At 44.7% G+C, this 17,227-nt stretch overlaps 1 protein-coding gene across 2 annotated transcripts in view; it reads left to right on the forward strand.

Annotated features, from left to right (window-relative positions):
• DMTF1 (cyclin D binding myb like transcription factor 1) overlaps positions 1–17,227 on the forward strand; it is a 106,593-nt gene that overhangs the window by 45,166 nt on the left and 44,200 nt on the right. For both annotated transcript variants that reach the window (XM_069627827.1, XM_069627828.1), the window contains exons 10-11: positions 9,203–9,431; positions 12,547–12,698. In XM_069627827.1, coding sequence (XP_069483928.1) covers positions 9,203–9,431; positions 12,547–12,698 — 381 coding nt within the window. The remainder of the gene's footprint in view (positions 1–9,202; positions 9,432–12,546; positions 12,699–17,227) is intronic.

Raw genomic sequence — 17,227 nt, forward strand, 5'->3', positions numbered from 1 at the left:
GGTGTGGGGGGTGGATGGCTTTGAAAACAAAGCACTTTGAAGACAATTCTTTGGGTACCGGGGGACAGTGCAACTGGGCGAGAGCTGAGGTGATGTGTGAATGTTTGGGTAGCAGGAGGGACTGCAAGGGGACTGTTAGCGAGAATGGTCATTTCCTTCAACCTCGGATAGCCCCAGCACTTTTGCTGGACTTCTGGGATTTGTTGCCTTATTTCCAGAGTGAGGTGGAGTATTTACCATTGTTAGGGGAGTTTTCCTAAAGTCCCACTGGGAGGTAAGACTTTAGTAAACTATCCAAGTGGTTTGTAGATCCTCCAACTCTTAGTATCAGTCTGTATTACTCAGGAACCTTGTTAGAGTAGCAGAGCAGTCCAGCTTATCTTAAGAGGAAGATGGGAGCTGTAGTTACGTACACTGAACCCAGTTAGTAATGCACATCAAATAAACACTTAAACATACATTTATATTAAAATATACATTTATTATATTTCCACAAGAGTCACTGTTAAATACTTAGCACAATAAACCAACACACACAGATATACCTTTCAATACTTTGAAAAGGTAACTTCTTAGTTAAAAATAAAAATAGCAATTAGTTGATAGTTGCTGAACGCTTACAATTGTTACAGGAGTTTTACGGGTCTACCGTATTCTCAGTAATGAAGCGCACCCACAAAGTAATATGTTAATTGAATGAAGGTAGCATACACATATAAGAGAGTGATTTATAGGGAGGAAAACAGTTAGTTGGTGTTATCCTAACAGGGGTTCAGGTTCTAGAGGCAATTTCCCTGCACAGCAAGTCTTTAAAAGTCCAAAACGCAACCCTAGCTAAAAAGCAATTCGGAGAAGCTTAAAGTCTTGAAAGCAGCAGAAGTCAAACGTTCCTGTGGATACTTTCTAGTCTAGGAAGGAAGATGCAAGAAGTCTTAACGAACGTTGAAGAACCAGTTAAAGGACATGCTAATGGGACACAAGCCAAGGCTTGAATCGGAGGTAAGCGGGGGGTTGCCCTGGACACCTCTACGTGCACTCCAACGCTCTGGAGTGACTTTCTGGAATAAAGAAAGCAATACCTTTTTCCCCACAGTACCTTAGGTTTGAAGAAAACGTTTGTGCTGAATGCTCTGGGATGTTGCAGCTCTGTACCCAACCTCCGGATTCCTTGGTCTGATGACGAAAGGCAGGACAAGGGATGGGATCTCTCAGCAGCAGTCTCGATGGAGAACCTCTGGCACAGCTTTCATCAACTTCTCTGGTCACTCTGTGGTTTTGGCACCTTTACATGCACCAATAAAGGATGCGATTTGCCTGGTAAATCTTCTTTGGTTCCTGCAGTCCTGCACTCTGTTGAGGGGAGTTGGACGAATTCTGCCTTTCCACGATGATGCACTTGAAATGGGGAGCAGGTCTTCTGGTGTTGGGTGTTCCGCAGCTCTGGAAACTCAAAATAACTCGGGAGATAGCACAAATCAAAGTTCATCTTGGGACTGGTTGTTCCCACCAGTCAAAGGGAAGGAGTTAACCATTTCAGAGTTCCTCTGTTGCACAGAAAACGGGGTCAGGACAGCAGTGGCCGCTTCACAGTGCTGCCAAGGGTCTGCAGGCGTCTCTGGTCGTCGTCTTCTTCGGTTACTTCAGCTTCCAGTGGTCGACTTGCTTTTCATTCCAGGAGCCTCGCCTTTTATTTAGTTCCAGCACACACTCCTCTGCAATCTCTCTCAGCATTTTACAGAAAGGGGTGTTTGGTTGCCCAATCCGGACAGCCAGCCCCTATGTGGGAGCTGGTCTTATTCAGGCGCTCTGGCAGACAAAGGACAGGGGGTCGGGGGGGGGGTTGAAAGCTCTTCCCCCCACTTCCTTGCTGCCCAGACACACTGAAGCCTTGGCGCGGACACACACAAGGGTTCCCACCAAAGGCAAAAAACACAAACTGACCTCCCCCCTCCGAGGACGGTAGTAGAAGGGCTAACAAAGAACCACACTAGTAATGCTAAAAAAGAAGGGAAGCCCCAAGAATAGTTGGTAGAACACGTCCACCGCCACCAGCCATAATTAGGAGATTGTCTATGCGACTAAAAAGTCACAGGAGCAGAGAGAGAAGAGGGATACTAGGTATCCATTTGGCCCTCCACATAAGGTGGTGTGTGCCAGTCTTCCAGACTATAGAGTTTTTGTGATGTGAGCGATACTAAGGGCCTGATTCACAAAGTGTATTCCCATGGGATTGTTCCATTATAAGACGCTTCTGTGAATCAGGCCCACAGTATCTATCTATACTTAAGAACTGTAGTTACTATAGGACAAAGAAAATAATCTCAAAGCCCCCCCCCCCCAATGGTCCCCATCAACAAAGCCCATTCAGGATATAAGGAAGAGGTTGAGAGGTCCAGCAGAAAGTGATGGGGAGGGGATGAAGCATAAAAATGATATTTCTCCATAGCAACCACTCGCTCATTCTTTTTGCTCTGAGATGGGAAACCTATTTTTCTGCTACTGTAATTCTTTTTACTTTGAATTATACTTTCCTCCATTTATTTCACTACAGGCATCTGTAATGGATGATTGCAGCACAAAGCACCCTGTGTGCGGTGTTGCTGGGTTGTCCCGTTGGCTTCCCTTTTTTATTTATTATTACTTTTCCATGAGAACTACTGTTCTCAAGGATAGTAGGATACCTTTTTCGTACCATTTTTTGTCGGATCAGCGCACACCACCTTATGTGGAGTGCTGAGGGGCTACACTGTAACTCCTTTCCCACTGCTCCTGTAACTTTTATAGTTACAGTAACAGGCAAACTTAAATAGATGGTGGCAGAGGTATTTTTCTACCATTTTAGTGATTGTTGCTCGCAGACTGTTTTCACGGTTTAGGTACAGCACCCATGGGTGGCCATTTTCCCAAAATAGCCCCAGTTGTCTTTTATCACCATTTTTCATTTGTGTGTTCCTTCTTCTACCATTCCAGGTGGGGATGGGGCCTCTTTGAATTTTGCCTTTGGCGGATCCCTTTTGTGAAGCACGCCAAGGCCCCGGTATGTCAGCTGAGGCAGGAAGTGAGGGAGGATCCCAAAACTTCCCTGGTCTTTGTCTGAGGGTAAGCCTGGGTAGACCCAGTTTGGCCTGGGCGGCTGTCCTGTAAATTCTGGTGATTGGCAGGTCCATAGGACTTAATGAATGGGCTCCTGCATAAAAGGCGAGGTTTTGGGACAGCAGGCTATGTCGAACACTGGAACTGAAGCTCTGAAGAATACGACCAGAGATGCCTGCAGCACCTCCAGTAATCACAGAAGCACTGCTGAAGTACCGCTGGTGTTCTGACTCGTTTTCCAATCGACAGCGAAGCTCCGCCAAGGATGGCTTCCTCCTCTGGGCTGGTGGGCATAACCAGCCTCAAGACACTCTTCAATTTGATCCGCCCCCGAATGTCATGCAAACTTCCCGGGCTGCAGAATTCCAATACCCGGGGTACCTCGACCACCTTCAAATGCATTGCTTTGCAGTTGACAAATCTCGCTGTAACTTCGGTGTCATCCGTGTTGGCCTCCAAAAGCACAAATCTTCTCCTCGGTGTCCCTGCACCACAGTGCAGGACCAAGAAAAGAAGAAGAGTCCAACCAGCGGTGATTGTTAGCTCCTTTTGATAAGAAAAAAGCACCCAACAATAAACCGACACGGGAGTAAGAATTCTTCTTTGCTGTTGAGTCCCTCTCTTGACTACTACTGCAGGGTCCCCCTTTTGTCACCAAGAACTAGGAGACTGGGTTTGAGAGCTGTGGATCTAGAAGGCGTTCAGCTGCATCATCTTCCTCACTGGGCATGTGGACCCATATCACATCCCAAAATCACATAAACCTGTTAGAGCTACTAGCAATACTTCAAGCCCTACAAGCTTTCCAAATGCATCTGTTGGGCCAAACAGTACAAATCCTCACAGACCACACCACTGCCATGTTTTACATAAACAAGCAGGGGGGCACACACACTCTCCAAGTCTGTCCAGGTTAGCCCAAAAGATTTGGAAGTGGGCACTCAAGCAGAACGTGTTCCTGGTGTCTCAACACGTTCCAGGGGAACTCCAATCTCTAGCCGACTCACTAAGCGAGATCCCCTACCCAAAGAGCATGAGTGGCAGCCCAGCAGACCATTTTAGACAATATCTTTTCCCTCTGGGGCTATCCTCCTTTAGACTTGTTTGCACAAGCCTAAACACACAATGGCCAGACTTCGCATCCAGGTTTCCCCAGCCAGGATCCAAGGTGAACGCCCTGTGGATGAGCTGGTCAGGGAAATTTGCTTACGCTTTTCTCCCCCAACACCGCTTTGGAGCAGGATAGTGCACAAGATACCCCAGGAACAAGTAATTCTAATCCTGGTTGCTCTTATGTGGGCGAGACAACCTTGGTTTCCACATCTGCGCAAACTGGCGATGTGCGATCTAAACAAACTCCCATGCCCCTTCGACATGCTCACCCGACACGGAGGGTACAATGTTACACCCACATTCTCAATCTATGAACTTGGCAGCTTGGCCCCTGAAGTCATAGAATTTGGTAATTTAAAACTACCTTGGCGATGTATGGAAATCCTCAAAGAAGCATACAAACCACCAGACACTGATCCCCTCCACCCTCCCCCCTCACACTCCCTCCATTTCTAACCCACAGGATCTCAATGCGATACTCGCAAAGCTCATAGGTCCTCCCTTTGAGCCTATGCACAAATCCAGCCTTAAACACCTAACATATAAAACAGCTTTTCTGGTAGCCATTACCTCCATAAGAAGAGTCCGTGAACTACAAGCTTTGTCAGTGCAATACCATTTCTTTGTTATCCTCAAAGACAAGTTGGTACTAAGAACACACCCTAGGTTTTCACCTAAATTCATATCCATGTTCCATGTTGTTAGTCAAGATTGAATGCAGTAACCCTGTGGGAGACTACACCAGTCTTGTCCTCTTGGTATTAGGTTACCCACCTATTGGTAAAGGTCTGTACTACACAAGTTGGTAGGGTGACTGAGCAGCCAGACTTATCTCAAGAGGGATAAATGTGAGCTGCAGAGCTGTAGCATCGAAATCCACAAATACAAGTATCCAAATAACATGTACACTCAAGGTTTTCTATTAAAATAATTATTTAACGGTCCGTTTTAAATAAGCATTGTTAAAAAGGGCAATGTGCAACAATAAAATTACACTTCAAAATACTTTCTGAGAATCAAGGCAGAGCAAGTAGATACTCTTTAGAGATGCTTCATACACACTTCCTACTCCCTGAGGAGACTTCACTAACGAGGACAATATTGGCATTTTATAGAATCACTTTTTGTACTTGATAAAATTCTGAGGTTGTGGAAAAGGAAAAGGTCAGGGAAGGAAAAAGGTAACAGGTTCTCAAGGCATGTGAGCACCTTTCAATCTCCCACAGAAGTCTAGATTGATCTTTCCCAGCAATACAAGTTAAATGTATGCGCCACCTATGTGGGACAGTTAGAATCAAAGTCAATGGGTCAGAAGAGTCCTCAGGGAGCCAGGACAGCCAAAGTCAATTTGAACAATGTCTATGAAGCGGAGGCACTTCTTTAGATAGCACAAAGTCTTGCACAAAGTTAGAGAGTTTGTACAAAATCACTGTTGGGCCTCAAGCTGTTATGCCTGTGAATGACCGAGCTGAGATCAACTCTGCAAAAAGCAGCTACTGCAAGTCTCAAGTGAGAGGATGCAAGCTACAGACAAGAGGTAAGTACCCCTTAGTTAAGACAGTGCCCTAGGTTTGAAGAGAAGGATCCAGCTGGCTTCTGTTCTGGTTGCAGTCTTGCATATCCTGGGTTCCTGGGCCTCAGTCGTGGGGACAAGAGCGAGGACTCCTGCACTGTAGGATGAAGGTCGTCGGCGGCTACAGGCTCTTTTCAGTTCAGCGGCACTTTGCCGTTTCAGCTTCTGGCAAATAGCACCACCGCGGATCTTGGACACTTGATAGGCTTCCCTTGCTTCTGGATTTCAGCACTCTGGTGAGGTGACTCGGGCTTCCGTCGTCCTGCTTCGGGGTGGTCCCCAGGATGTTCCTGGAGCTCTGGTCCGGCTGGTTGCCAGACATTTGGTCAAAATAAATTGGTCGACCAGACAAATGGTCGAACCAATTTGATCGAAAACCAAATGGTCGAAATTTTTTTATTTTTTTTATTTTAACCCTTTTTTTTCATTTTTTTGGGGGGGTCCCCCCCCAACCCCCTTTTTTCTCTAAACACCCCTTTTTTTACTAAACGAAAACCCGAAAAATAAATATATAAATAAAAAAAAATTCGACCATTTGGTTTTCGACCAAATTGCAGTCGACCAGTTTTTTTTCGACCAGTTGACTGGACACCGTCCGGCTTAAAGACGATACACTCGACTACGGATTTCTCGACCCCTGGCACCCAGTTTCAGCAGCAGAAAAGATGTACAGCCAGTTGGGGAAGGTCCTTCAGCAAAGTTCGTCTTGGGGTTAGTTGGTCCCACTAACCCAAGGGAAGATGTCGTCAGTTCCGTGGCTTCTCTAGTTGATTTGCAATTGTAGCTTCAGCACTGCAGCAGGGCTTCACCGGGCAGTGTAACGGTCCAGGAGGGTGCAGCAAGCTTCTCTTAGAGTTTCCTTTGTCGGATGTTTCTTCCAGTGGTCGACTCTGCCTTCAGTTTAAGAAGCCTCGCCTTTTATGCATGTTTCTCCAATTCATGCACAGCCTAGCTGTCCCTCACACAGCAGGTTGGCTGTCCTGCAAGGACAGCCAGCCAATCCGGATTGGGTGCATTCAGGTAACCAAGGAGACTAAGGACAGGGAGTTTCGGCACCTCCCTCGCTTCCTGCCTTGCCAGACACACTGGAGCCAGAGGCGGGTTTAAGCATTGAAGGCCGCCAAAGGCAAAACGAACAAAAGGGTTAAACCTGATTTGGCGCGCAGAGTAAAACCCAAGAAAGACCTCATAAGCAAGAAATGGCGAAAAAAGACGACCGGGCCATTTTGACAAAATGGGCACCCATGGGTGCACTACTGCAACTGAGGATTCAGCCTGCGGTAGAAACGCACAATGGTAGTAAAATTAAACCACTGCCACCAGCCATTTAAAGTAGTGAGGGTAACATAAAAAATGTTAACATGAGTAAGTAGGAAAATGTACTGGACCTACATTGGATAAACAGGTAAGTAAAGTCAATTTCACTTTACTACTCTAGGCAACAGTATTTTCACCCAAGAGAAGGTATTTAAACCTTATGAGAAATCCAAAGGACTTCGGTGACACTGCACTGAAGGTGCTGTGTGTCACAATAAAAAAGTTTGTCAGACTCCAAAAACAAAATCAGATCAAAAATACATAGAGTGAGAAAAAGGTCTCACTCACTCCAGGATAAAAATTAAAAGTCCTAAAGTCCAGCAAAAGAGCTGGGGGTCTCTAAGGGTGAAGGGAATTAGAACAAAAATGAGAATTCTCCCCCAACACAGGTTAACCAATCCATTGAACTATCCGCTTTCTTTCAAAGTCCTTCAAAATGCGGCTGAGAAGAAACTCCATACACTAGATGTAAGGGGGTGGGGGAGTTCTTTACTATGTAAATAAGACAAAACCTCTAAGAAATACAGACCAACTGTTTGTCACCATAGCACCTGGCTGGGAAGGAGATCCCATTAAAAAAAAAAAAAAAAAACACCATCTCCAGATGGATAGTGAAATGCATACAGCTCGGCTACTCCCTATCAAACAAAACTCTGCCTTTCACACCAAGAGCTCACTCTACAAGGGGTACAGGAGCTACTTTGGCCTTTATTGCAAACGTCCCGCCATTTACAAAGCGGCTACATGAAGTTCTATACGTATTTGTACTCGGCAATACTGTATTGACACACATTCTAAAACAGGTTCACAGGTGGTACAATCGGTGATTCACATGCTCCCACCCTTCCTCCCCTGTGGAGTAGAAGGTGCATAGATGTTTTCTGGCTTTATCTACTCATCTGCTTTATTACATCTGTACTCGCACTACACTGCATGCTACCTCATGTCAGAAACAAAACAATCTGAGGGACCTCTACGCGTGAAGGACCGTGGGTACAGTGGGCGTCACACTAGGGACAGTATTACTGACCCGCCCTGTCGACATCCCTTTTTCCGAGTTTCGAAAACAAAAAATAATACTCTGCAGCTACCACTAGATGTCAGCCTATGCATTGCATGTAAATCTACAAAAAGTATCACGGTCCACAGAAGGGCAACAGAGGGAGACACATACGTTAGGTGATCTGATTACAAAAGCATGGCAGACAATGTATGTGCAGGAAGTGCAGCCAGCTATGCTTTTCGTGCCTCACCAGGCACTTGTTTACACTGAAAACGGGCCCTGTGAAAGGTGAATAAATACAAAGTGATCCCCACTCTATGGTTCACAAAACAATACAAAGGTCATGGTAAGCAAGTCTGCCATTTTGGAAAGGAGTTAAAAGCACTGTTTCAATACTAAAATTAACAAGTGCAATAAATACAATATTGTTAGACATCCCATAGATACTCATTGTGCATACAAAATAACAATTCACTTTAGGATAGAATTACAGAACATCACATTAGTAAATGCATAAAGTAACACCATGGAGCCAATCAGTAATGTCTTGGCCAGGAGGCATGACATAAGTGCATAAAGTATAAGCACAAAGTATATGTATACTCTGTTTATTCTACCTTACCCCTTTAAAGTATTCGGAGGATACCTTTTTAAAAAAATATTAGGTTGTGTTATTTGGAATTTATATAGCGCTCTCTATATATCATTGGAATGACCTCAAAGTGCTTGTGGGTTGAACGCCCTCAGGGACTGCAGTCCAAGTCAGTCGAGAGACTAAGGTGTTAAAGGGTGCTTGGGTGCAAGCACTCCATATGTGAGCAGCTGATGCGATTGCTTGATGGTAGCTGCATTCTAACCTTAGGTGTGTTGGTATTGAGAGAGATCAGTTGAATGTGTGCAGTCTGGGTTGGTCTCCGAGACTGCAATCTGGTAGGATGAAGCCTGTGTAGGACATCCAGAAATTCGTATTAAGAGTTATTTACAACCACAGTCTACAATTGTTTGAGAAAAATGATGGAAAATGTGGTTTTAGTGCAGGAAATTGCCATACTGCAATATGGTTTACGCAGCTTCCAGTGAATGTTAAGTTTTCTTTTCTTCAGGGAAATGGACAGAAGATGAGGAAAGAAGACTGGCAGAAGTGGTTCACAACTTAACCGCCACAGATCCAGGAGACGCAGTCACGCAGGGCGTGTCTTGGGCTTCCGTAGCTGAGAGAGTTGGATCTCGATCAGAAAAGCAATGCCGGTCCAAGTGGCTGAATTATCTGAACTGGAAACAAAGTGGGGGGACAGAGTGGACCAAGGAAGATGAAATGGCTCTCATTCTTAGGTTTGTCGCCTTATACTTGCAGATGACCATAGCAGACGGTATCGTCGCTTACCAGGGGACTTGAACATTAGTTTGTATTCCTGTGCACAATGTTTCTGCTTGTGTGACCTTTAGAAATCCCACCAAAGACCGGGAATGTCCTAAATTGTCAATTGAAGGGCCCCACACTTGACTGCTTTTGTACTCCTGTAGGCCATCTCCTGGCCGGGTTCTAAAGATACAACATGGGCCTTTTTACTCTGGTTTGTGCTATGGTTTATATTGGGCTCCTTAGACTAACTGACCTATTTGAAGTTGTCATCATGTGGCAAAAAGCAACTCCTTACAGTGGGCAAGATTCAGTTTCTATTTCCACCATTATAGAAGGATGTTTGAACAAGTTGTGCTGTGCTGGTATACACTCACCCATGTGACCTTACTTTTTATCTCACATCAGACATGTTTGCCATTAGTAGTTGTATTCTCGATCAGTTGCACTAAATATATTTTTCTTTTTTATGGCAATGATTTCTTTTTGGCGAAAGTACATTTTCTGTATTGGGTTTTTTGCATGATATTGATCGTTTACTTGAAGTATTGCCCCGTTTTATTCATGTTGGTTTTCTGAGCAGTAGGTAGGCAGTCCTTTCATTTCAGTATGAAAAAGGGAGAGGATCATTTGCAGAATGTGTGAAGTAATGTGAGCTGCTATCAGCTTCCAATAAGGACATAGAAAGCACTTGTGTGTGGTAATAGCATTGCATCTGTGTCAGTAATTGTGCACTGTTCTGAAAAATTGTATAGCACTGAAAGTGTAAGAACTGCTTAGCAAGCCTATATTTGCATGGCTAGCACACAGTCAAACTGAGAAAACGAAGCCAAGGTCAAAATGGTCCCGGTCTTCTTTTTTCGCCATTTTCTGTTTGTGAGGTCTTTCTTGGGTTTTACTCTGCACGCTGAGCCAGGTTTGAGCCCTTTGCTCATTTTGCCTTTGGCGGGCTTCAGTCCTGAAACCCGCCTCTGGCTCCAGTGTGTCTGGAAAAGCAGGATGTGAGGGAGGTTCCCGAAACTCCCATTTCCTTTGTCTCTAGGAATGCCTGAATGCAACCAGTACTGATTGGCTGGCTGGCTGTCCTTCCAGGACAGCCACCCTGCTGTGTGATTGACAGCCTAGGCTGTGCATGAATGGGAGAAACCTGCTTAAAAGGTGAGGGTTTTGGGACTAGAGTCGGAGTCGACCACTGAGAGGAACACCCAACGAAGAAACCGTGAACAAAGTTTGCTACATCCTCCTGGACGTTTGAATTGCCAGGTGAAGTCCTGCTGCTGTGCTGAAACTCCTGTTCCTGGTCGATAAGAGAATCTCCGTAAGGGACGACTTCTTCCATTGGGTTAGTGGGACCAACTAACCCCCAAGATGAGCTCCACTGGACCATCTTACATGATTGGCTGTACTTCTTCGCTGCTGCAAGAACCGAATGCCAGGGGTAGAGAAATCCATAGTCGAGTGCAACGTCTGCAATCCGTCCAGAAGCCCCAGGAGTCTCCTAAGGACCCTCCATAAGCAGGACGACCAGAGCTCGAGTCCCCTGACCAGAGTGTAGGACTTGAGGAGTGAAGGAAGCCGCGTGCAGCGGATCCGAAAAGAGGCCGTAGCTGCCGACGGCCTCCAATTGCCGCCGCAGGAGCCCTCCAGATGTCCTCCCTCTTGTCCCCATGACTGAGGCTCAGGAACCCAGGGTCTGCATCGCTGCAACAGGACAGATTCCAGCTGGACCACTCTTCTTCAAACCAGAGGTACCGTTTAGACTTGGGGTACTTACCTCAGTGTCTTTGAGCTATGCTTTTCCCAGTTGAGACTTGCATTGGCTTACTTTAGAGTTGAGTCCAACTTTGCTTTTCACAAGTTCAACAGCTTGTGACCCTACAAATGATTTCTACAAAACTCTAACTTTGTGCAAAACTTTTTATCTAAGAAGTGCCTCAGCTCCATAGACTCTGCTCCAATTGACTTTGGCTGTCCTGGCTCCCTGCAGACTCTTCTAGCCCATTGACTTTGATATTCCTGTCCCTCAGAGGTGGTAACTTGTTTTAGACCGTTATTGCTGGCAAATGCTTGTCTAGATTTCATTGGAAGATGTAGTTGTCCTCACATGCCTTGAGGACCTGTTTAACCTTTTTCCTTCCTTAAACCTCTCCTTTATGCAACCTCAGAGTCTGCAAAGTATAACTAGTGACATATAAATGCCATGGAAGTCATCACCGAGTGTAGTAAGTGAAGAAGCATACAGGTCATAAAGATTTATCATTAATATGAAAATCTTACCTAACCCTCGTTCTCTTTGACAACATGCCAATACATGTACTGGCATTAATGATGTGTCCTTCCTGGAGGTAGACGAGAACTGTGTCTCATCCCACGAAGTCCTCCTGTTTCCCTGCGGCCCTGCTCCTCCCAGGTGATCCTCCCGGCTAACACCGCCTTCAGGATCAAGATGCATCTGCCTTTACCTGGCCATGAGAGAGGAGACTTTAGGTATGGTTTTCGTGAGAACGCCATAGGATTTGTCACACTACACGTGCTGCTTATCGGCCCTATTTTATTCCAAGCAGTGAATTGAAAAACCTGTTATGTTCTGCAGTAGTTTACATGCAAAATGACTAACTTCTCAGCCATCCTCCAGATGGGTGGCAACATCCATTACAACGTTGGAAAGCTTCAAACGTCTTTCTGCTGTGTCATAGCAGCTGTGGCGCATGGTCCTTTCTGCAGAATAGCGTACTGTATGTACTTGGTCTTGCTGACCTCGTGTTCTGCTATTTCACTGGTAGGGCCCTTTAAGTTATTGGTATGGTTCCTCACCAAGTGTACAATCAACATTGCAGACCATGCACCTGCTACTGCTCTCAAGGACATTACCACAGAAAACTGCAGCAACTGGAGCCCCAGTATATTATATAAATTAATATATCGCAGGGTTTAAAAATGTAAGTAAACTTAATACAAGGTTTCTTTTTCTTCGAACTACCAAATTGCAATATAATTTAAATTTTCAAACAAAACAGTGTGTCCTATGAAGGATTGCAAAGCGTGTCTACTTCCTTTCTAACACATGCCCGTTTGCACACCTGTCAGAATAACCGAACTTGATGTCCTGGATGAAAACGATATAAACTGGGACATACTCGCCGAAGGCTGGAGCAGTGTCCGCTCTCCCCAGTGGCTTCGCAGTAAATGGTGGACTGTTAAAAGGCAGATTGCAAATCACAAGGATGTTTCATTTCCCGGTAAGATTTTCTCTTAGTGAATTTGGCTTCTTGATGATGTGCCATTTTGGAGTACAATGCACATATTAATTTCATAGTGATATTTGGAAGTTGTGAATTGCTTTTGTGCACATGCCCGGAAAGTATGTGTGGTTCAATATGAGAAACTGAGGGGTATTCTGCCATTAAAACCCAGAAAGTCCTCTATTCAGGTGGCAAGGGGGCAGTGCCTCCAAGGAGCTGGAGGATGCCAGCTGTATCCTGCTGGTGGTGTTTTGGAAAGTGCTCCTTCCCTTGGGACGTGTGCTGGTCCCAGGCGTGTCTAAGGGGCAGGTGGTGAGACGCTGACCTCAACCCCTTGTATCCAATTGAACCGCTCGTCAATGCAACGCTGACTGGTGAGTGAGTGAGTGAGTGAGTGAGTGAGTGAGTGAGTGAGTGAGTGAGTGAGTGAAACTCTGGAGCGTGCATTTGACCGAAGCTGGTGAAAGACACAATTGTAAAGCGGCACGGAGCAGAAAGGTTTGAAAGTGTGCAAAGGACAGAAACTAGCAGAAGTAAGCCAAAGAAATAGAAGAAAGGATGTTGCACTAACCGCGCGGAAGAGGAGAAAAGCGAAAGGAAAGGCATATGAAGAGTAAAGCGTGTACGATGAAGAGAAATGCTAAACGTAACCGGTTAAAGGACAGTGTGTTAGGCGTGCAGGAGAAAGAAACGGATAGTGCAATAGTGCACGAGGAAGCAAAAGGATGTGAGGTGCGCAAGAGGCATGATAAAGAAAACTAAACTGCATGAGGGCACAGTGAAACGAAAGGAACAGAAAAGGAAAGGTGCAAGTGTGCAAAAGTCTAAAGCAGAGTAAGAAATACAGAGGAGTTGCTGGAGTGAGAAAGAAAGGAAAAAAAAAAAAAGCTTGGGGGGACGGAACCCAGAGACACTGAAGGTATCTGAAACCACTGCAAGGGCTCTGTGGAGAAGGTTTTACGAACAACCCCTTTTTCATTGACCTCATTTTTGTGACATTGACCAAACCATGCCTTGTGGAATGACCACCTGAAACCATCTTTGGTTTCCAATTTTCTGTTGAACCACTATTTTTCCTTTTTCAAAGACTTCCTATTACATTTTTGTAAAGAGTGAGGGCAAGCATGGGTTTAGACACAGACAGACTTTTATTTTGGACTATTAGACCCTGACAGCCTTTAGAAACATCAGTTAAGGGAAACACCCCTTTAGAGTATAGTAGGATAGCTCAGCGGCAACGTGCTGCCCTTGGAAAGAAGACGACACGAAACACCACAGGTTCGATTCCCGGGTCCGCGCTTATAAACCTCTGGGTATTAAGCGCATTATAAATACGCAACTAATACATATTCCTGTAACAGCGCCTCGATGCCCCCAGGCTGTGTGAGCGCTTTAAAAATGCAAATAAATAAAATAAATAAGAGTTAGGGCCAGTTAGGCATTCCAACCCAGGAACCTTAGTAAATAAAGGTTTTAAAACTAACACCTTTGAGTCAATCTCTCTCGTGATACCATGCCAGTCTCGCATCTGGCGGAACACTCCTGAAAGGAGTTACCATTTTTGGTCTCGTGGTTTCTTTGAATTCCTAATTCCAGCAGCGTTGGGTAAGATTTTCATAGTAATGGTAAATCTTCCTGACCTGTGTCAACCCCAGAACTTTTTTTCTTTACTGGTGGATTATTTTTCCTTATACCTCTGTAAAATGGGAACATTTGTCCACACTCACAGAATCTTTTACACTTTTTATGGGTGTCATTTTTTAGACTCTCGATAGTGTCTTTTTTAAAGTTATCCTCTTTGACAACTTTTTGGCAATAAGTGCCTGTTGTTGCTGGGTTGCCCTAGGATAAGTGCCTGTTGTTGCTGGGTTGCCCTAGGAGCTCCCCTTTTAACTTTCTCAGACTAACCTTGAAAGAACTACAGTTCCCAAGGGTAGAAAGGATCTTTGGATCACTTTTACATTTTATTTGGTGAAATCAGCACACCCCACCTTATGTGGAGTTCTGGGGAAATACAATGCATCCCCTTTCACACTAAAACTGTAACAATTCTGTTACAGGGACAAGCTTACCTTCAATGGCTGGTGGCAGTGATACCTTTTACTAATTTGGTGCAGATTTACCACGGGCTGTGTTCACAGCTGCAGTAAAGGCACTCAAGATGCTCATTTTACCAAAATGGCCCGCCTTGTTCTTTCGCCATTTAGTCTTGTCCTTCCTTCTTCCTTCCCCTGGCATCCAGGGTGGGAAATTTCTTTGTGTGATTTTTATCTTTGGCGGGAGTCCCCTATCCTGCCCGGGCACCAGTCTGTCTGTGAAGGCAGGAAGCAGGGGAGGAGTCCAAAACTCCACAGCCCTTTGTCTTCCTCCTTGCCTGAAGAGAATGCAGAAGTTGTGCTGTAGTTCCTGTTAAATACTCCGACCCTGTAAACTGAAGAACAAGTTGACCACTGGAACCAACACCGAAGAGGATGATGACGGAAAAGAGGCTAAGACGATCTCCAGCAACCGGAGAGCCTGCTGTGTAACCTGAGCGTGCTGTAGCCCTTCCTTCCAATCGACCTGCGGACTCCGGAAATGACGACCCAGAGCCTGGTGAAACCCACTACACTCAAGAAGACCTGCATTTTGAGCCATCCCACGCTGTGCTGAGAACTTGTAGGGCTGCAATACCTCAATAGCCTGGGACTTCGAGCCATTGTGCGGTGCACTGTCTTCAGAATCTCTCAGAAACTTCATTGGAATCCTGCTGGATCTCCAGAGACACGAATCAAGTCTGAAAAGTTCCCTTGCCAGAGTACTGGACCTTTGTAACTACGAGAATCTGACCAACGATATTCTGTCTTTTTCTTCAGTGTTCCTGCAAAAGGCGCCAAATCCACAGAGCCGCTTCCAGCCGCGAGGAAAACCTTGCCTAGAGCCTTCCCTGTTGATCCATGCTGCAAAGTCCCTTCCAAGGTCCTGTTTTCAGTAACCACGACAAGTAATCCACCGACCAGGATCTGCAACCAAAAACTGAAGTCGTCCTGCTGCAAAATCTTCTTCTGTGCTGACTTGGGTATTTACTTAACTTAAGTTTCTTGTGATTCCTGTGTAGATGAGGGGGGTTTTCTGTGATTGGAAGGCCTCTCATCCAGTTCACCCAGTCACACTGCTGGAACCCTCCTAGTGTGTCTTCTGTGAAGCCCCTGGACCCCCAACTAACTCTAAAGTAAAATACTCACCTGTTTGAACAGTCTTCCTAAGGAACTCTGACTTTCGCTACTTAAGAACTTATCCTGACACTGCCTGTTGGACACTAGAACCTAGTGACCCCCTTCTGCCACTGAGAACACTCATGCTCCAAGAATAAGGGAAAAACTTTTAAGCAATGGGGCCTTTTGCTTACAAAAGAGAATAAGTGTTTAAAAGTGACTTACGTGTAAAAGAGTTGGTTGGTAACTGTAACTCTGAGTGAACAGTTAAAAAAGTTCTTACTTACCTTGAATGTGTTGCACTATTCTGAAAAATATATGCAACATCTTTCTTTCCTTAGAAACTGTTTCGCCATTCTAACAGAAAGTAGATATAAGGGTATATTACTCACCTGTGATTTGGCTGTGCCTCTTCCCAAAAGTAATGCTGTTGGTTTCACTTTATTATTCCTGTTAGGATAATTGAATTGTATGAGTGTTCCCAACTGGGTCTTGCTTTTCCTGACTTGCTGTTAGCCTGTCTAGAATAAGTCTGCATTAGGTTTTACCTACCTAGAAAAACCTTGAGTCATTTATAAAGAGTAACATTGGTTTTTGCTTTCCCTGGTCTGTTTTAGACAGATTCAAAAAGAGTCATAGGTTTAAACCTGCCCCAAGATGCTGATAGTTCCGTGAAATAGAATGTGGGTTTTACGTACCTTGAGTTAGCTGTGTGCCATCCTAAAATAAGTTACAAGAGTTACTGCTTATCTCAATCTGTGTTTCACTGATCTCAAAAGCACCTGTAATTGAATATTACATCCTTAGGTTTTACTCACCTAGTATAACTGTGTGTTATCACTGAAGTAGTTATAGGTTTTTACTGTACCTAGAATAAGTGTCACACTAGTCATGAAACGTATACCTTCCATTTGACTGATTGTGATTTGTTGCTGAGCGTCACGGTACAATTGGTAGGGTCTACTACCCTTGAATTACTGAATGTAACCATTGGTTTTTACTCCCCAGGAATAGGTGCGACCTATACTGAATGTGTATGAAAAGGTTTCACTTCCCTATAACTACTGTTAGGTGTTCCAAATAAGGTTTATGCTTTGGTCTGTCTACCTTCAAGCATAGTTTTGTGTTTTTATAATTGTGATTACATATAATGTGATAGTACTTAATTCAACCAAGATTTATCTTGGCCTACTTGTATTTAAATAAACCAATTATTTTTAGAATACATAGTGTTTCAGTGTTTCTTTGGACCATTTGTATTACAGTTTCATTTGTACTAATTCTACAGCCCTCTCTCCCTCCTAAGATAAGCCTGGCTGCTCTATCTAGGCT

Source organism: Ambystoma mexicanum, chromosome 12 (assembly GCF_040938575.1).
Source record: "Ambystoma mexicanum isolate Mex_15411 chromosome 12, UKY_AmexF1_1, whole genome shotgun sequence".
Taxonomy (NCBI): Eukaryota; Metazoa; Chordata; class Amphibia; order Caudata; family Ambystomatidae; genus Ambystoma; species Ambystoma mexicanum.